The sequence below is a fragment of the Papio anubis genome, chromosome 10 (assembly GCF_008728515.1).
Source record: "Papio anubis isolate 15944 chromosome 10, Panubis1.0, whole genome shotgun sequence".
NCBI lineage: Eukaryota > Metazoa > Chordata > Mammalia > Primates > Cercopithecidae > Papio > Papio anubis.
The window spans coordinates 60902962-60923813 of NC_044985.1; the positions used below are offsets into that span (position 1 = coordinate 60902962).

The 20852-nt window shown below is 40.5% G+C and overlaps 1 protein-coding gene across 4 annotated transcripts; it reads left to right on the plus strand.

Annotated features, from left to right (window-relative positions):
• The first annotated feature begins 3068 nt into the window (after window positions 1-3068).
• On the plus strand, window positions 3069-16000 carry HNRNPA3 (heterogeneous nuclear ribonucleoprotein A3). 4 transcript variants are annotated; one of them, XR_001893408.3, is made up of 12 exons: window positions 3069-5222; window positions 7599-7721; window positions 7811-7957; window positions 8039-8249; window positions 8570-8659; window positions 8743-8838; window positions 8927-9007; window positions 9764-9904; window positions 11035-11157; window positions 11245-11312; window positions 11406-13990; window positions 14074-15901. XR_001893408.3 is itself a non-coding variant. In XM_017946679.2 (11 exons), the coding sequence occupies exons 1-10, from the start codon at window positions 5151-5153 to the stop codon at window positions 11295-11297; spliced, it is 1137 nt and encodes a 378-aa protein (XP_017802168.1). In that variant the 5' UTR covers window positions 3069-5150; the 3' UTR covers window positions 11298-11312; window positions 14074-16000. The 4 variants fall into 4 exon arrangements, 3 of the variants coding, with proteins under 3 accessions (XP_017802168.1, XP_003907708.1, XP_009180773.1); XM_017946679.2 differs by lacking the exon at window positions 11406-13990 and having other exon boundaries at window positions 14074-16000; XM_003907659.5 differs by having other exon boundaries at window positions 11406-15901.
• The last annotated feature ends 4852 nt before the right edge of the window (window positions 16001-20852 follow it).

A 20852-nucleotide genomic window follows, 5' to 3' on the forward strand; every position in this document is an offset into this window, starting at 1 on the left:
CTAGACAGGGCACTATGCAGACTTCACGGGCATATGACCTTTGCAGTTGCACAGAGTCCAGCACTTATAAGGGTCCTGGCTTGGCTTAATACTTTGATGTCATGTCTTGAAATTCTTAATAAGTTTTGAACATGGCACCCTGCATTTTCATTTTGCACAAGTCTCCACAAATCATGCAGTAGGTCTGTATTAGTCCGTTCTCATGCTGCTATGAATACCCAAGACTGGGCAATTTACAAAGAAAAAGGTTTAATTAGCTCACAGTTCCACAAGGCAGGGGAGGCCTCAGGAAACTTACAATCAAGGCAGAAGGCACCTCTTCATAGGGTGGAAGGAGAGAGAATGAGTGCAAGCAGGGGAAATGCCAGATGCTTCTAAAACCATCAGGTCTCCTGAGACTCACAAATTATCATGAGAACAGCATGGGGGAAACTACCCCCCATGATTCGATTACCTCAACCTGGTCCCATCCTTGACATGTGGGGATTACGGGGATTACAATTCAAGGTGAGATTTGGATGGGAACACAGAGCCAAACCATATCAAGGTCCAACAGGGCATTGAAGGGGACCCAAAATATGTTATCCATCATTCATTCATCTAATGTTGAATGCTTACTCCACAAATAAGTGAATTGCCTACTACAGAGCCAATCTCTGTAGTGGTCTCTGGAAACATAAGAAACATAGTGAACAACACAAATGTATGAATACATTGTTAAAGAAAAGGTTGTTACCTTCAAGAATATTAAAATGTAAATACAGTGATTATATGACATTCTCATTCAGCACTTTAGTTGTAGAGCCTATATAATTTTAGTCAATGTATTCAACTTCCCTACATCCCAGATTAGGGAGAATTTACTCTCCTAAGTTTATTAGGGGAATGAGACCAGGAACATAAAGTACTTGGCCCATTACAAGGTAAACAGTAGTATTCAATAATGTGAGTGACTATGATGAATTTCCAGCACCTAGCATTGCCTGGCACATAGTAAGAGTTTGGTAAATAACTTTGTTAAGCGGGAAAGAAAGGAAATTTCAAATCAATCTGGATAGTTAGACATACATTTGCAAAAATAAAACAAATACGTTTGTTTCATATATATAAGCATTGATTAGGCCAAGAAGAAAATGTGAGAGGATATATAATAAGTTGTTGATCATGGTCAAATCTATGTAATAGGATTTTGTGGAGAAAGATTTTTTTGTGTGTGTTTTACTTCATAAACTCCTTATTTAAAAATCAAGATTTTAGAAAATAAAGCTTTGGTATATTCTGAATATAACGGCAGATAACAAAGCTTATAGTTTATTACAATTCCTCCCTTTTAAGAGTTACCTTCTTCCTTCACGCCTGTAATCCCAGCACTTTGGGAGGCTGAGGTGGGTGGATCACGAGGTCAAGAGATGGAGACCATCCTGGCCAACATGGTGAAACCCCGTCTCTACTAAAAATACAAAAAATTAGCCAGGCATGGTGGCGGGTGCCTGTAGTCCCAGCTACTTGAGAGGCTGAGGTAGGGGAATCACTTGAACCTGGTGAGGCAGAGGTTGCAGTGAGCCGAAATTGCGCCACTGCACTCCAGCCTGGTGACAGAGCGAGACTCCGTCTCAAAAATAAATAAATAAATAAAAAATAAACAAACAAAAAGAATGAGTTACCTTCTTCCAGCTGGGCACAGTGGCTCACGCCTATAATCCCAGCACCTTGGGATGCCAAGGCGGGCGGATCACTTAAAATCAGGAATTCCAGACCGGCCTAGCCAACATGGTGAAACCCCGACTCCACTAAAAATACAAAAATTAGCCAGGCATGGTGGTGCACGCTTGTAGTCCTAACTACTTGAGAGGCTAAGGCAGGAGAATCGCTTGAACCCAGGAGGCAGAGGTTGCAGTGAGCAGAGATCGTGCCACTGCACTCCAGCCTGGGCAACAGAGCGAGACTCTGTAACAAAATTAGCTGGGCATGGTAGCATGGGTCTGTAATCTCAGTTACTTGGGTGGCTGAGGCACAAGAATTGTTTGAACTCAGGAGTGGTAGGTTGCAATGAGCTGAGATCATGCCACTGCACTCCAGCCCAGGTGACAGAGTGAGACTGTCTCAAGAAAAAAAAAAGTCTAGATCAGAAACTTCATAAAGCCACTTCAACCATAAAATCTAATATCAAAATATATTCACAGGAGTTGATCACTAAAAAACATGGGAAATTTTAATTTGAAAGTTTTTTGCAAATTTAATATTTAATATCATTCCTAATACTTTGTATTTTATCAAAATTAGATACTTAGAAGAAAACATTACCACCACTTAGATGCCTCCAAATATTTTCTATTTTACCCCAGTACGCCGCACAAAAATGATCATTTTCTGTATGTCATGATATAAAGGGGAGGGTCTGATACAGATTATAAAGTTTGTCTGCCACCCATCTAACCCTAGGACCCTCACTCCCTCCTCCCATCCTATACACTCCCTTTCTCATTTCAAAGAATCAGGGCTGCAAGTGTAGACCATTGCCAAGTTTCAAGTCTGTGCCCTACAGGGTCAAGGACTTTCGGAAAAGTGCTTTTTGTACCTGAGACACAACTGGACCTTAAGTTTATTTATTTTTTGAGATGGAGTCACCCAGGCAGGAGTGCAATGGTGTGATCTCAGCTCACTGCAACCTCCGCTTCCCGGGTTCAAGCAATTCTCCAGCCTCCACCTCCAGAGTAGCTGGGACTACAGGCACCCACTACCACACGGGACCAATTCTGTATTTTAAGACGGGGTTTCACCATGTTGGCCAGGCTGGTCTCGAACTCCTGACCTCAGATGATCCGCCCGCCTTGGCCTCCCAAAGTACTGGGATTACAGGCTTGAATCACTGCGCCCGGCCTTTGTTTTGGTGGGGGAGGGGGCGGAGTCTCGCTCTGTCACCCAGGCTGGAGTGCACCGGGGCAATTTCCGCTCACTGCAACCTCCGCCTTCTGAGTTCAAGAGATTCTCGTGCCACAGCCTCCCAAGCAGCTGGGATTACAGACGTGTGCCTCCATGCCCGGCTAACTTTTGTATTTTTTAAAAGTAGAGATGGTGTTTTACCATGTTGGCAAAGCTGATCTCAAACTCTCCACCTCAGGTGACCCGCCTGCCTCGGTCTACCAAAATCCTGGGATTACAGGTGTGAGCCATGGCGCCCGGCCAGAGCTTAAGTTTAGACAAAAGCATAAAAAATAACGTCTAGAAACAGCACACAGTCAGGATGAACAACAAATCTGGACCAATACAATGGGGAGGACAAAAAGATGTAAATAAATGGACTGACATTTCATGTTCCTGGAGAGAACTTAGTATCCCATCCCACATTGTTTCGCGATTTAACATTAACATTTATACAAAAGTTATTAATTAGAACAAAAGTTATTGATTAGAATTAACTTGATTAGAAAAACCTGGAAAAACATACCCTAAAGTGCAGCCAGGTGATCACTCTTCTTGATCACCTATGTAGTGTTTCATAGGGTACTCTGGTGTGAATACCACTTTCCAAAGGTCTTTCACTTTGCATTTTTCTTTGTATCCAGAATTGATAAAATTACCAGGACTATTTCACAGTAATCAGACTTAGAAAATCTTAACACTAACTAGACGCTAAGGCTATACATTCTTACAATGTCTCAAGTCTATTGCTGGCCATCACGAGCACCTGGATACGCAGAATACGTGAAAGTTTGCGAAAAAGGAATCAAAGTAACAGGAGGAGTCTGGTTTGAACGGTTATTTCATCCAAATTACATTAAGGACTGCTAACTGGTTTCTGCCCCACAAAACTACCCTTTGTGCATGTTTCCAAAATATAACGCAGGTCCTCCTGGGGCAACGGTTAGATAAATTAACAAATTCTTAGACTTTGCGCTCCCTTTTCCAAACTCGAAGTCGACCACTCCCCATTTGTTAACAGAAACTTTTAATGTAACTGATTAGATTTCTAACCTTTCCTAGGGAGAACCAGTTCAATTCTAAAAGAGTTGGTCACATGGGTTGCTAAATTAAAATATAAAGCATTTCCTAACAGGGAAGGGAGGCTCGTCAATTGTGGTTATTTTTATCAGTAACTTTAAATATGGATTCATAGATCATCAATTTATGGCTGGCCTGGGTGTTAGAAGATGACCTAATCCCATCCCCATTTTCATGTAAAAAACTGAAACTACAGCTCTGTAAAGTCAAATGATTTAAAATCATCTGACTAGGCCGAGAAAGGATTAGATCTCTAGAGCATTACGGTAACAATCTTTCGCAAACTGGTAGCATTATCTGGCGACCCTGCTTTTCTGAAAATCTTGTCAATTATTCAGTTCCTTAAATTCCGTCAGCTACAACAGATGCATCAGCTCTTTCCACACTAACTTGAAAGAAGCACATTAGAAAATAGTCCTGACTTGTTTCTTGAGATCAGTAACTAATGAACCGACCTCCACCAGTCCTGCCTCAGGTCGTTAATGGTAAAAATTCTGTATGTCGGCCGCGTTTTGAGGCCTGTCCAGGGTGCCTGTGATTCCTAAACGTCGGAGCCGCAGAGATTTTCAGTACATGCCCTCAGGTGGGCGCCGCAGTCACAGACACTGGTCCCTGGCATTTGGAAACAGGACAGGTGGTCCGAAGGGCTAAGGGGTTTTTCCTGCAACCTTTAAATTACAAGCAAGAAAAACGTAGGTTTTATTTCGGGCACAGGAATGCAATGAATTCGGAAAAGGAAAACTAGAGGCCTGCGGGGGTAGGAGGCACAAGCGCGAGAAGAAAGGGAAAGGCCTTTCTGTCTGGTGACGCGCGATCACGAGGCGTTTTCTCTACGTGGACGCTCACCATTGGCGGAGACCGAACTGACGTCCCGGAACTCGTCCGGACGCGAACGGCGCCAAGGCGGTCCTGCCCTGAAAGTCGGCGAGGCGCGCGCGCTCCCGCGGCACGCCGCGCCTCCGCCCTCCTCCCGCCAACCCGCTGGTCCAGTCGTTCTTCGCGCCCGCTTGGCTCCGCCCCCTTCCCAGCTCGCTCCTCCCCCACCAGACTGGCGGCGCGCGGAAAACGCGTCACGTGACGACTGGCCCCGCCTCTTCCTCTCGGTCCCATATTGAACTCGAGTTGGAAGAGGCGAGTCCGGTCTCAAAATGGAGGTAAAACCGCCGCCCGGTCGCCCCCAGCCCGACTCCGGCCGTCGCCGTCGCCGCCGGGGGGAGGAGGTATTAGGGGGAGAGCGGGGGGTTGGTGGGGAATGGCCGGCGTGGGGGGCCTGGTTCGGTGGGAGCGGGGAGGCCGGGTGAACCGGGGCGGCCGTCCCGCGCTCTTGCGTTGAGACGGGCGGTGGGAGGGGGAGGGGAGCGGGCCTTGGAGACCTCCTCGGGGCCCCTCACCCGCCTCGCCTTCATCTTCGGCTGCACAGGCGGCCCCTTGGAGGCGCGGCGTGGTCGGGGAGGTCCCGGGAGGGAAGCCGGCCTGCCGGTTGCGCGGCCTCCGAAGCGAGGCCGAGGGCGGCATGGCGGGCCCCGGCGGGAGCGGTTGGGAAGAGGTTGTGGGGGAGGGGAAGGGACGAGCAGGCACATCCGGGCGAGCGAGCAGGCGGGCGGCGGCCACATTGACATTGATTCGCCGCCGCGTTACGAAATGGCGCATTGGCCCGCAATGGCCGCCGCCTCGCTCTGCCGCCGGGAAAGAGAGCCTGGGATTGGAGAGAAGAGGGCGGAGGCGGCCCGGCAGAAAATGCCGCAAATGGCCTCGAAGCACGAGAAGGTAGTGCTTTCGCTGAAGTTCGGCGGACGCTTTTCTGGGCATTTTACCGGTTCTCTCCGCGAGGAGAAGTCGATAATTGGCCTGTTCTTTTCTTCGCAGCATCCTCTTGGAAATACGAGATTGTTAAAAACTTTGCTGCTTTAGAATACTTCCTGTTTTTGCTAAAGTAGTTACATTACACTTCTCAGACCGCCATGTGGGCGAAGAACTTAGTGTTTGAGAACTTGAGTGCAGATGTGAAAAACAACCCAGCCAGCTTTTTACCGACCCCGGCCGTTGGGGAGGGTGGATGGAGAAGAATTTGAGTGTAGATGTTAAGGAAGAATTTTAAAATGTTTTTTATCTTCATGTTTTCCCATTCTTTGAGTCGGCTCTGCTTGTAGTTTCCTGGAATTTTATTTAGAGGACTGCAACCAAAGTTGAAATTTTCACTTGTTTGCAGTACATTTAATGTGGATCCTAAATATTTTTGTCGATTTCGTTATTGTCAATCGAATACATTTATCCAAGACTTGAAAAGATGAGACTACATGAATTAATGCTTTAGGCTCTTAACATTTTTTCTAGCATGTGACAATCTCTTCACATTAAATGCCTTAACATCTCTACCTCTAGAAGACACTTGACGACATGAGAATGTAGATGTGAGCCCCCTTATTTAAGGACTTCGGGTGAAGGAAACCTTAATGCATGCATTAAATGACAGTTCATGCAATGTGTTAAGAAGTCTGACTGAAGTATAAAACAATTTCAAGACATCCTAATTCTTAAAAATCTCAATTTTTGTTTTGCTGTGCTCCGTTCTTATAGTCAGACAATACATGCCATTCCTAACGTAAGTTCAACTTGGCAGTTTGTTGTGACTCTTAAAATTGGGTCATAAAATGAAGATTTTTGCAGCATATAACAAACATGGGTTATAGAAAGCTATTTGGTCGGCTTTTTTTTTTTCCTCTTAGTTTTTTTGGGAGATGCTGGTTTGGCTTAGGAATGCCTATTTTAAATTAATTTGCTTGAAAGCAGTGAGTTTCTGTAAGTTTGACATTTAGAACTTTTAGATTGTTCATCACAGTTTGGAGTTTAAAATTAAAAGCATGTTGGGATGTAGACTGAGAAGAGTTGAAGTGGGATAGATGCAACACTGCTTCTCCAGCAGTTTAGTGCCTTAGAAAATGACTTCTCATTAGCAACTTCTAAAGTAAAGGTTTTCAGACAATTGCAGCTTTTAAAAAAAGGGTTTTTAGATTCTGGATTTGTCTTGGATTTCAGTTTAGTTGAAGTGATGTTGGCATTTGAAAGACTGGTTATACGTTTCCTTGACAGAGTTAGCCCTTTTAACAGTTGAAGTCTGTATTTCTGGTCAGAGTTTTTGTTGTTTATTTTTTTGTTGTTGTTTTGTTTTTGTTGAGACGGAGTATCGCTCCTATCGCCCAGGCTGGAGTGTAATGACACGATCTTGGCTCACTGCATTCTCCTGGCTTCAAGCGATTCTCCTGCCTCAGCTTCCCGAGTAGCTGAGGATTACGGACGCCTGCCACCGCGCCCAGCTAGTTTTTGTGTTTTTAGTAGAGATGAGGTTTCGCCCTGTTGGCCAGGCTGGTCTTGAACTCCTGATCTCAGGTGATCCACCTGCCTCGGCCTCCCAACGTGTTGGGATTACAGGCATGAGCCACCGCGCCCAGTGTCTGGTCAAAGTTTTAACTGGACAAAGTGTTAATTGTCACAGGAATTTGATGTTGATTTTATTACTTACAGTACATTAAAGGCTCTTCGTGCATCTTAATCCATCTACTGTAAGATAATTTAAGAGTATTGGTTCTTTCTCTCAGGGCCATGATCCAAAGGAACCAGAGCAGTTGAGAAAACTGTTTATTGGTGGTCTGAGCTTTGAAACTACAGATGATAGTTTAAGAGAACATTTTGAGAAATGGGGCACACTCACAGATTGTGTGGTAAGTTACACTAAGGGAATAGAAGGGTTCTAAGTGTTGAAGAGAATCCGTGGAGATGTTTTCAACGTTATAAAACTTTTCTTTTGTAGGTAATGAGAGACCCCCAAACAAAACGTTCCAGGGGCTTTGGTTTTGTGACTTATTCTTGTGTTGAAGAGGTGGATGCAGCAATGTGTGCTCGACCACACAAGGTTGATGGGCGTGTAGTGGAACCAAAGAGAGCTGTTTCTAGAGAGGTATTTTAATAATATATTGTGTAATATATGAAATTGTTGTAAAAGTTTGTTTCTTGACTTAATATATTACTTTATTTATAGGATTCTGTAAAGCCTGGTGCCCATCTAACAGTGAAGAAAATTTTTGTTGGTGGTATTAAAGAAGATACAGAAGAATATAATTTGAGAGACTACTTTGAAAAGTATGGCAAAATTGAAACCATAGAAGTTATGGAAGACAGGCAGAGTGGAAAAAAGAGAGGATTTGCTTTTGTAACTTTTGATGATCATGATACAGTTGATAAAATTGTTGGTAAGTAACAATTTATGGTAACTCGAATGAGAAAGTAGACGTGGGTTTTCTGTCTTGAACTAAATTTGCTAAATTGCTTGTAATTTTTTGTTGCGTGTAATGGCATTTATAGTGTATAGTCAGTTTTTATAGTGTCTATACCTGTGTAATCAGTATCCAGATCAAGAAGTAAACATTAACATCTCAGAATGCTCCTTCATTCCCAGAGTAACTACCTGATTATGTCTTAATGGGTTACATAATGACAGAGGGTATCTCGTATATGTGCTTTTCCAAACATAAAATAACTTTCTGTTTTGTTTGATTAAAAAAAAATTTAGTTCAGAAATACCACACTATTAATGGGCATAATTGTGAAGTGAAAAAGGCCCTTTCTAAACAAGAGATGCAGTCTGCTGGATCACAGAGAGGTGAGTAGGACCATACACATGTACACAGTGGACGTGAGTCATGTTTGTAAGGTTCTTAAAAATCTCCCTTGCCTGTGTTAAAGGTCGTGGAGGTGGATCTGGCAATTTTATGGGTCGTGGAGGAAACTTTGGAGGTGGTGGAGGTAATTTTGGCCGTGGTGGAAACTTTGGTGGAAGAGGTAGGCTGTTTATCTTCTGAGTACATGCACACCTAACATTTCAGTAAGTTGAATATATGATTTTAATTCATTTCTTGTTTTTCCTCAGGAGGCTATGGTGGTGGAGGTGGTGGTAGCAGAGGTAGTTATGGAGGAGGTGATGGTGGATATAATGGATTTGGAGGTGATGGTACGTGGCTTATTTTCGATTGATATTTTAACTTCCTGAAAATTATTACACTTTTCTAATTTTAGTCAAAGCTTGAATGGCTTAATGGTTAAGGTGTATTTCCAAACTAATGCCATAGAAGAGCAGGAACCCTTTTTCCCCTAAAGATACATCAGCTGCTCTTTTTCAGCAAGTAGTAGGGGTTGAGCCAGATTGTTTTATTAAGTCTGAGACTGTATTTTTCTTAGTGAAATTTTATAAAAGGAAAACTGATTTTTTTTTTTTTTTAACTATCACAAGATGGTTAAACACTTACTTTCATTCTTACTAGCGCAGATACTTGATATTCTATTATTATTAGCTATCACCAGGCTTCAGAGTGTTAAATCAACTCACTGGCTTATTTGCCAGTGGCTTAAATGTAATATAAAACCATAGTTGAGTAATCCTAGCTGTTCAGGAGGCTGAGGCAGAGGGGTTGCTTAAGGTGAGGCTTTTGAGACCAGTCTAAGCAACATAAGGAGAGACCGTGTCTCTAGAAAAATAAAATAGGGGAACGCAGTGGCACATGCCCATAGTCTAGCTACTCAGCAGGCTGAGGTGGGAGAATGACTTGAGCCCAGGAGTTCAAGGCTCCATTGCTGTGGTTGCACAACTGTACTTGAGCCCGGGCAACAGAGCAAGACTCAGTCTCTTACACACACCAGAATTAAATAACTTGACTATACACTTGAAACGTTTTTGTGTGGTCTTGTTTTTTGTTGTTTTTTTTTTTAGGTGGCAACTATGGCGGTGGTCCTGGTTATAGTAGTAGAGGGGGCTATGGTGGTGGTGGACCAGGATATGGAAACCAAGGTGGTGGATATGGTGGCGGTGGTGGAGGATATGATGGTTACAATGAAGGAGGAAATTTTGGCGGTAAGCATTCACTTGTTTTATTTAAATGTTAAATATTCAGTGTTGCTAATAGTTGGCATGACACATATTTGAAAAGTGTTAAAAGTTAGCATTTTATCAAATTTTATGTTTTGTAATATTAAAAAATACTAAAATGGTGAGTAGTTCAAACCAAATTTTTTGACTTTGCTGGTTATTTAGTAAAATGTATTCAACTCCTTTTTTTTTTTGGTGAGATGGAGTTTCGCTCTGTTGCCCAGGCTGGAGTGTAGTGGTGTGATCTCAGCTCATTGCAGTTTCCGCCTCCCGGGTTCAAGCGATTTTCCTGCCTCAGCCCCCCAAGTAGCCGGGAGTACAGGTGCATGCCAGTACGCCCGGTTATTTTTTTGTGTTTGTAGTAGAGACAGCGTTTCACCATGTTAGCCAGGATGGTCTCGATCTCCTGACCTTGTGATCTGCCCGCCTCTGTCTCCCATAGTGCTGGGATTACAGGCGTGAGCCACCACGCTCAGTCAGATGTACTCAACTCTTAATTGAGTAGTTAAAAATGAACATTTACCAGTATTTAATACATGTTTTACATGTAAAAGATTGGGAGTTTATTTATTGCCAAAATGTTACTTAACTCTTAGGTACATTTAAACTGGACAATTTGGAATAAAATGTTTGAATACTCCAGACATGTTGAAGTGTGCAGATTGCCATCTAGGGCTTAGGTTAACAAAGTACTTTGGATCTTAATATGTCACAGGTAGTTGCAGAGTTTAAGCAAGCAAGTATAGGTCATTAATCCAGAATACTGTTAAAAGCTTTCTTAGGAATGGACTGTTTTGTTGGACCTAATTAACATGTCAGTGACAGATGAGTGAAGTTTTAACAAGTTATAATGCCTCAGAATCACAGGGAATGGAACACTGACAATTTTAATGGTGTTAATGGTAGAGAGAACATGGGCCTAGAGGATAGCATCTAATATAGACAAAATGTTGATTGTGTTTTAATACCCTGACATCAGTTATCCCAAGTGGTGCTACTAAAGTGATGTGTATAATCATGCTATCATAATTCTTAAAAGATAATAATTACATACATTAAAAGGGGAAAATGATTCTTGTGTAGATAAACCACACATAAAACCTTTCTGATTTCAGGTAACTATGGTGGTGGTGGGAACTATAATGATTTTGGAAATTATAGTGGACAACAGCAGTCAAATTATGGACCCATGAAAGGGGGCAGTTTTGGTGGAAGAAGCTCGGGCAGTCCCTATGGTGGTAAGTACTTTCTTAAATCAATTCTTTAGAGCCTTTTTAATTAAAGAAATGTGTATACTTCTTTTAAAATACTATGTCTATTTTTAGGTGGTTATGGATCTGGTGGTGGAAGTGGTGGATATGGTAGCAGAAGGTTCTAAAAACAGCAGAAAAGGGTAGGTATCTTTAAATTTTTATTATGATGATAAAAGAATATGTGGAACTGTTCACTGAGTGTAATAATTTTTTTATCCTGTATTATTCAACAGGCTACAGTTCTTAGCAGGAGAGAGAGCGAGGAGTTGTCAGGAAAGCTGCAGGTTACTTTGAGACAGTCGTCCCAAATGCATTAGAGGAACTGTAAAAATCTGCCACAGAAGGAACGATGATCCATAGTCAGAAAAGTTACTGCAGCTTAAACAGGAAACCCTTCTTGTTCAGGACTGTCATAGCCACAGTTTGCAAAAAGTGCAGCTATTGATTAATGCAATGTAGTGTCAATTAGATGTACATTCCTGAGGTCTTTTATCTGTTGTAGCTTTGTCTTTTTCTTTTTCTTTTCATTACATCAGGTATATTGCCCTGTAAATTGTGGTAGTGGTACCAGGAATAAAAAATTAAGGAATTTTTAACTTTTCAATATTTGTGTAGTTCAGTTTTTCTACATTTTAGTACAGAAACTTTAACAAAATGCAGTTTTGAAGGTGTTTCCTTGTGAGTTAACAAGTAAAGAAGATCATTGTTAATTACTATTTTGTATGAATTTTGCTAAAGTTAACTGTAAAGAAACACCTGCTGACTTGCAGTATAAGGGGAATCTATAGTCTCCCCATTTCCAAACCATGATATGAATGGGCGCTGACATGTGGAGAGAATAGATAATTTGTGTGTTTGCAATGTGTGTTTTAGATAAATAGGATTGGGTATTTAAATTAGCATTTGTGAATTTAATAGCATTAAGATTACCTTCAAATGAAAAAAATCTCAAAATTTCTATTTGGTTTTTGTGCATTTTCTTTTAAAATGTAATCATATGATTTTAGTGTGTTAGACTTGCTGAGTCCTAGCTGTGTTTAGAACATCTCCATACATTTACCTTGGTCAAATTTGAACTGCTGCCATAGGTTTTGGGTGTAAAGAATGTTTACTGCCCTCCATTTAAATTCTGAAAAGGGATAGTGGATGTTTTCCCTCTCCTATGTTAGAAACTATTCTTAAAAACTTTTCAAAATATAGAACCATTAAGCCTGCTATATCTGAGCAAATTAGTGGGTACCTTTTATTTTTCTTTTTTTAAAGCACAAGAGGCCCATAAATCTTGAGTTATTTTCCTTAGTTTAATTTTTTTTTGATACAAGTTTTCAGAGCAAGAGAATAAAAATGATGCGTTATTAAACCCCTAACTGGCTGGCATGCTTTCCTGTTTGTATTCTATACATTTTGCTGGATGAAACCAAGGATAGTTTAGGTATAATTGTCCAAAATAACCTAACTGCAGCAGAAATGTAGCACAGTTGCTTAGTACAGGCTTCTCACTTCCTACAGACCTGAATTCAAATTTGAATAGTCTTGAGTTCTTAAATGCCCAAAGAACACACTGTTACTTCTTGTGTATATTTCAACATAAATCATGTTGTTACCAATTGGTTTGGAAGGCCCTGGTTGAGAAGACTTTTAGATAATAAGGTCATATATATATATAGTAATATAAGCCAATGTCTACTGTTTTGCGCCAGCTAGTGCTTACAATTTCATTTGAGCCCTGAGTATGTGCCCTGCTGTTACTCTTTCTTTGGTAGTTGAACGTTGAATTCAAGTCTTTCTTTTTGTTTTAAGAAGTACTAAGCAAACAAGCAATAAAAAGGGGAATGGGGCGTGCTAGTGTTTGAATATGCTCTCTTGTTGCTCTAATTCTGTGCCTCTGTGCATTAATATTTGGATGCATGCAATGCCAGCATGGAAATTGGTCTTCACACATACTGCAGTTTTCCAGAAACATTCACAAAACAATAAATGTAACAGACATTCCATTTGTTAATGGGCATATATGTGAAAAGCAGTGTAGAAAATAGGCTAATATTAGAAAATGGTTAAGTCCTTAATAACTTCAAGTGTGGTTATATAATGGACACTGTCAATGTTCATAACTTAAACCTGGGTACCTGGTCAAAATAATGCTTGGGAAACATTAAAATTGAGCTAAATTGTCTCAAGTTCTTTTATTCATATAAATAAAGTTTAAAGGAATGGGGGAGATTAACATTTCCTGTTTTATGTTTGTGAAATTGTTTGACACAACCTTGACAGTATCCTTTAATGGCATGAGGTTAATTGTACTGTTAACCAACTTTCTATGTTCTGGAACTAGTATTATAGTGAAAACATTTGCAGTAAGTTGATGTTTACAACCTATAAGCAGGTGAAATCTGTGTATGTGACCTGTTTATAAGTTGTATTAGCTTAGATCTTGTGAACAGTGTGGAAAAGTAAGCCATGAGGAGAGCGATTTAACCAGCTTTAAAGGACCTAAGATGTGCTTTTTAAGCACAGTGTGGATCAAAGGAAACTCACTAAGACAGGACTTCAGCAGCCTTTTGTGTTTGGACAAGTCAGCATAAATAAAGAATGACAAGGCAGCAGCAAGAGCTTCAACTACAGAGAAGTGAAGGCATAAGATACTATGATGATAGTGAGCAACTTTCCAAAAGCTAGTTAAATCTGCTTATTACAACTGAAATATCGAAGAAAGTCTAGCAGGAAGGAGCTCTTCGCCTTTTGGAACATCAATGAGAGATAGTTGCCACAGTCACTAGGTCTAGCATTTAGACCTGCAAGGAAGGGCAATAAGCATTAGGTAAGGCTTGAATTTGAATTTTTTCACTAATTAAAGAGTAATTTTTTGTAAAGCAAGGTAAGAGTAATCTTTTTGATTTGCAGGTTGAATGAGAACCCTACTTGCCTAAATGAGGAATGTCTTTCCTACCATCTAAAATACGAAGGTTTCTGGCTGGGTAAGGTTTGTAGTTGACAGTAAAACCTGATGACACCATTTGTTTCCCTGCAAGTCTACATTACATATTTCACAACTTTGTCCCTCTCTAGTAGGCACATTGATAAAATTCTTCGACTGAAAACTACCTGGGTACCATGTCCAACACATTTTAAACCTTAGTTTTAAAAATTCTCCTGCAAAATAGCCATAAGTATTAATACAAAGTCAGTTGTGACCCCTCGTGTATGCAATTCATTATTAGTGTCTTCAGGGTAAACTCAATTTTTGGTAAGAGAAAGTAGCTTCAGCTTTTGTGAAAACCATTTTTGTAATAAGCATGACACACAACACACTAAGCTGCCAATCCTCATACTAGGAAAACACCTTCAGAGGAACATTAAGTTACCAGGGCCGGGCACAATGGCTCACGCCTGTAATCCCAGCACTTTGGGAGGCCGAGGCAGATGGATCCCGAGTCCAGGAGTTTGATACTGGCCTGGGCAACATAACGAGACCCTGTCAACAAAAAATACAAAAATTAGCTGGGCCTGGTGGTACACATCTGTAGTCCCAGCTACTTAGGAGGCTGAGGTGGGAGGATGCCTTGATCCCAGGTGGTTAAGGCTGCTGTGAGCTGACTGCCCCACTGTATTCCAGCCTGGGTGACAGACCCCATCTCAAGAAAAGTTACCAGATGTCATGGATAAAGGTTGGTCTTCAAGTGGCCTCATACGTTCTCTTGCATATAAATTCAGGGAATTCATTGGACCGATAGGTTACATTTTGCTTCCTTTTTTTTTTTGGTTCATGTTAGGCAGTGGGGGCCTAATTACTGCTCCTTTGTAAAAAGACATTTCCTGAAGAATACTGAATTACTGTTCAGACTGGTTGTTGTTGGGTAATAAGGGCTGTTTTTGCTGCCCCAAAAGGGCTTAACCATTTAGGTGGTTAGTTTACTTTAAAAAACAAAAATCCTTTGGAGACAGATAGTGAAAATGCAAACTAGTTTCTAAATTACCAGTTCCCTACAGGAAGATGCAGTTTGCCAGTGTTTAGTCACAGAAAATGACTGGTTGGCTCTGTATCTAAATCAGAACCCAATTTCTACACTTGTTGAATAAGGTAACAGCCTTTGATGAATTTCCCTCACAACATGGTTTTAGTGAAGCAGACAATTTTATTTTTTAAGGGCATTGTTCTTTCTAGTTCATTTCTTTTTATGAAATAAAATTATTTTGTTTAAACATAGTTCCATTGTCGTTTCTGAAAAATACAGTATTCTCATAAGTTGTAGCAGCAGTAAAAAAAAAAAAAAAAAAAATTGTTACATAAGTGGTTGGGGCAGATTTAACTGATTTTGTTAAACTAATTTGTAGGTTACTGCTTCTAATATTACACTTCTAAAAAGCCGAATTTATACTCATGTCCTAAAGGAGAATATGTGATAATGAAGTACATTTGTTAAGTAACTAATTGAAATAGGCTTGGTTTTAAGAGTTCCGGTATATAATAGTCAAAAGTTGAAACCTAATTGACAGTATCTCTTGGAGTTCCAGTAATGTCACAAATTAGTGAATAAGCATGCCAGTGTGCAAGGGTAATGTAAGGATTGTTAGCCTATCTAAATATTCAAAATTACTTTAAAACTTCAGTATGTTTTCTGATTTTTAAGAATTCAGAAGTGTTCTGTAATGGATTCAGATGTTTCATTTGTAGTATAATGAAATGTTTACAGAAAGATAACTTTTTCATTAAAATATTTTTAGAAATGTGTGTGTTGTTTTGTCACTTCACAATGTTCATGTGACTTAAACACTATAGGTGAATATTTTGAGTTATTTTACCAGTAAGTAATAAAACAACAGGAAACTTGGAGTGAGCCTTTATCAGTTATTTTAAAAGATGTGAATTCTATTATATGGGAAATAAGCCATGGGAAATAAGCATGGAAGAAAAAATATTTTTTAAAGTTATCAGCACTTGTTGCCTAAAATAGTTTAGGTCTTGACAATGTATTAGGTATTTGGGTGATACATGTGAGGCATGTGAACCTTTGAGGGAACAAAGGATAAACGAGTGAGTGAATAGAAACAAACTAGGAGAAAAAGGTGGTTGCTAGGAGGGAAAGGGCATTTCAGATGTTGGAATACCCTAGTTTCTTGAGAGAGGCAGTGGAGTGGTTCAGTACTATCTGGTGAAAGTAAGTTGGGGAAAACCTTTCAGGAAATTTTGTAGTCTCAAACTACACTGATGTTTAACCGAAGAGGAAAAGGGTAAGGATGATGTGGGTAATGATCATCTTTTGCTGGATTCATTTATGGGGGTAGGTCTTTGATGATTTTTTTTTTTTTTTTTGAAATTACAACATGTGTATTTGGATTTCTAGCCTTAATAGCTATTAAGCATTTTCCCAATATAATTTTTTCAAGTGAAATACTTTATAAGTTGAAGCCAGATGAGGGTTCTTGGCTAGCTGTTAGACTTAATGCAAACTCATTTTGCTTGTATTCAAACACTGGTTTCATATTCTGTGCAGTTAAGTAATCTTAAAGAGTGGCATGTCTAGACCAGGCATGGTGGCTCACACCTGTAATCCCAGTACTTCAGGACACCAAGGCAGACAGATCACAAGGTCAGGAGATTGAGACCATCCTAGCTAACATGATGAAACCCCATCTCTACTAAAAAATACAAAATATTAGCTGGGCGTGGTGGTGGGCACCTGTAGTCTCACTACCCAGGAGGCTGAGGCAGGAGACGGGCGTGAATCCAGAAGGTGGAACATGCAGTGAGCAGAGATCACACCACTGCACTCCAGCTTGATAGCGAGTGATAGCGAGATTCCGTCTCAAAAAAGAATGGCGTGTCTAATAATTTCAGTTTAATACTTAGGTCCTGGAATAATAAAGGACGAGTGTGGACTTATTTCCAACAAAAGTATATTTACCCTTGTTTTGTCACAGTAAAGGGATATTGTTACATAAACGGCAAAATAGGAAATGAGATAAAATTTGAGTTTGCATGTGTGCGTCACAAACATAGTAAATGTAAAGATTGTTTTCTTTTGCAAAAATTGGATACACTGGGTTGATTTTTAACTTTGGATTGAATACAATGCCAAGGTTTAGGGGGATGTAAGGTGGTAATAGGTAAAAGCCATTTTAAGCTTAACACATTTTCAGAGACCCTAACACCAGGTAATGGCAAGGGTGCATTGAAGTGTACATTGTGCACAGTTCTGAAAGTTTGCTAGGAAATGGGAATTAACCCATACTGTTTAACTTTTATTGGTAAAGAAATAGTAACTGGGTGAAGGGTATACACAAGAATGTTGACAGCTTAAAAATACCTTAAAATATATGGAAGAGTTTCATTGACTACATCCATATATATAGCCACTAATTAAAGGACTTGTCATGGTAAAGGAATTGTGTAAAATGTTTAGCTGTATCTGGAGGCTCCAGGTAACTTAATTTTTAAATTGTATTAACTATGCTGTTCGGTAAATGCTGAGTAAACTTACATCCTTTATATCAAAAGAATTCTGATGGATTGTCTATTTGAAGTCAGTGGTCTTACTCTCAATAGGTACTGAAAGAAAACGTAATTCGTAGTTTTTTGTTACTCTGATTCTTGGGTCAGATTTTATCAGTAAGAAATGTAAATACAGAATGTAAAAGCAGTTTTGTGAGCTTGGGCAGGTTACTTGGTTCCTTTTAATGCCATGCTCTCTGGCAGATTGGTATTCCAGCAGGCCCCTTAGAATGTTGATTTTTACATGGCATGAGATGCAGGTGAGATTACTCAAATGTTACATGAAAATAATTACCAAAATATTAAGTTTATGACTTAATGTACTTGAAACACTAAATTAGGCCTAATGGTGGGTCTGATTTCTAACATTGAAGTTCTGATGCATAATTGATAATGTGGTTTAAATTGTACTTTAAGCCAAGTACAGTGAAATACCAGTAGTTTGTTGCCTGGAATATTGAAGGAAATGAAGTAAAAATGAAGAAGAAAGTTTCTTCCCATCAAAATTCTCAGACCTAAAAACTATACAGGTTAAGAACTCCTGTTTTTAACCTGATTCCCCCCCACACACACTTACACACTTTTTTCTTTTTCTTTTTCTTTTTTTTTTTTTTTTGGTAAAATGGATTTATAATCCCCTCCCTCAATCAGAAAGTTAAATTCAATAGCTTAAAGAACTTAACCTAGCACCTGTCTTATGGACCCTAAAGATAGTATTTTGGTAATGCTGGATACTGTCTACAAGGATATCCTGAAGCATACCTAAAATTCTAATGGGTGATAAAAGTTATGCCAATGTCTTCCCCCCTCCGCCACCCCAATATAGGATTGAACTTTTCTAGTCTTTAATTTTTTTTTCCAGTTCTCAGGTGTTAAACAGCATCAACTGAAGACAAAGCACCCTGGTAGGTATGTTTAAATGTATGTATTCTGAAGCTTAGTCACAAATAGGGATATGGCAAACATTTGAGCAGTGCCCCCCTCAAAAACAGGAACTTGGGAAATCTTGGCAAGAAGATAGGTTTTCATATAAAGTGTTGTGCAATTACAGTTTAATAGTCAAATTTGAGCACAGGTATAAAGCTCTCAACGCAAATGCAAATTAAGAGAAATGAACACTTGGTTTTATTAGTCATGGCATAGTTGGGATTTGTTATTTGAAATTTATAATTTCTCACAATGTTTTATACTTCACTGTAGTATTTTTAGGTACCATAAGTTTCTATGGCCAGTTACTTTGTATGAATTGGTCAGAATACTTTGAAGTTTACTGCCAAAGAATGTCTGTTTTTGTCTGCCCAGCAATGCTCTTCTCCCTTCAAATACCAGTCAGTGTTAGGTGCTCCAGATAGGGCTGCTGCTGAGATTCTTGCCACCATCTCCCCACTCACAATTTGGTGTAAGAATATAGTTTGTAGGCCGGGCGCGGTGGCTCAAGCCTGTAATCCCAGCACTTTGGGAGGCCGAGACGGGCGGATCACGAGGTCAGGAGATCGAGACCATCCTGGCTAACACAGTGAAACCCCGTCTCTGGCCGGGCGCGGTGGCTCAAGCCTGTAATCCCAGCACTCGGCTGGGCCCCCAGCTACTCGGGAGGCTGAGGCAGGAGAATGGCGGGAACCCGGGAGGCGGAGCTTGCAGTGAGCCGAGATCGCGCCACTGCACTCCAGCCTGGGCGACAGAGCGAGACTCCGCCTCAAAAAAAAAAAAAAAAAGAATATAGTTTGTTCGAGACTTGGGATATATCTGAGTTTGGAAAAGTGATGTCTTCTCCCGACATTCCCCATCACCACACCATCAGAGGAAGGAAGTTCCTTGATAGCACGTGAAAAATATTCAGGACCCAAAATGTTCACATTTGGCTTGGTGTGGTGGCTCGCGTGTAATCCTAGCACTTTGGGAGGCCAAGGAGGATCACTTGAGGTCAGGAGTTCCATACCATCCTGGTCATCATGGTGAAAACCTGTATCCACTAAAAATGAAAAAAAAAAACAAAAACAAAAAACCAGCGGGTGGCGGATACCTGTAATCCCAGCTACTTGGGAGGCTGAGGCAGGAGAATCACTTGAACCTGAGAGGTGGAGGTTGCAGTGAGCCGAGATTGTGCCACTGCACTCCATCGTGGGCAACAGAGTGGGACTCCATCTCAAGAAGAAGAAGAACACAAAATCTTCACATTTGAACCCTTAGATCCATTAGTCCTTGAAGTCATTTTCAATCCCAGCAGTGAAATTCTCTTGTAAGCTAATTTGGATTCACTTGTAGCCAAAAAGCATAATACAAGACTAAAGGAAACTGACACACCTATCGTTTATGCAATGTTTACTATGAGCTAGGCGCAGTGCTTTTTGTGGGGGTGACCCACTAAGTACCACTCTGCTTTATAAATGAGAAAATACGCTTAAGAGGAGGCAGAAGAATGGCCTGAACCCAGGAGGCAGAGCTTGCAGTGAGCCGAGATAGCGCCATTGCACTCCAGCCTGGGTGACAGAGCCAGACTGTCTCAAAAAAAAAAAAAAAAAAAACTAAAGTGTCATTCTAGGAATTAGCAGCAAGCCCATGCAGTCTGGTTCCAGGGACAGGATTTCTAACACTACATCGCTCCTAATGGGTTGCTAGGAGTCTTCACTGAATAGTTAACACATGCAGTGCTTATTTTAAACATACTTAAATGAATCTCCATTTCCTCACTTTAAAAAGGCAAAACAATATGAACAAGTGAAACGTGCTTAGGTGAGGAAATAATCGATAACTGAATGATTCATTAGCATGCAGATTTTCAAAGGGTTTTGAGGGAACTTATTTTTGTGCACTCTAGTTTAAACGTCTAATAGATCTCTCAGTATGTCCAAAAAGGAACTGATTTTCCCACATGGGTCTCCCTCTATCCTGTCTTCTCCATCCTTGGACAACTCAATTCTTAAAGATGTTAACCTTCCTGACTCAAATCCATTCTACCAGAAAATCTTTTTAGTTCTCTGAGACGTGGCAGAATCCGATGTCCCTGACTACCCACTTCTATCACCCTGGACCAAACCACCATCACAATGCATGAACCTCTCAATCGGTTTCCCTACTCCCATCCTTACCCTCTATACTGTTCTCAACATACAAACCAGAGGAAACTTTAAAAGTTGTAGCTCTGAGGCATTTTATAGAACGTTGATACTCAACCGGGGCGCTGTGGCTC

Coding starts and splice junctions, on each gene's coding strand:
- HNRNPA3 (XM_017946679.2), top strand. CDS start 5,151: ATGGAGGTAAAACCGCCGCCCGGTCGCCCCCAGCCCGACTCCGGCCGT. Junction 7,722..7,810: donor GCACACTCACAGATTGTGTG/GTAAGTTACACT, acceptor TTTCTTTTGTAG/GTAATGAGAGACCCCCAAAC. Junction 11,158..11,244: donor CTCGGGCAGTCCCTATGGTG/GTAAGTACTTTC, acceptor GTCTATTTTTAG/GTGGTTATGGATCTGGTGGT.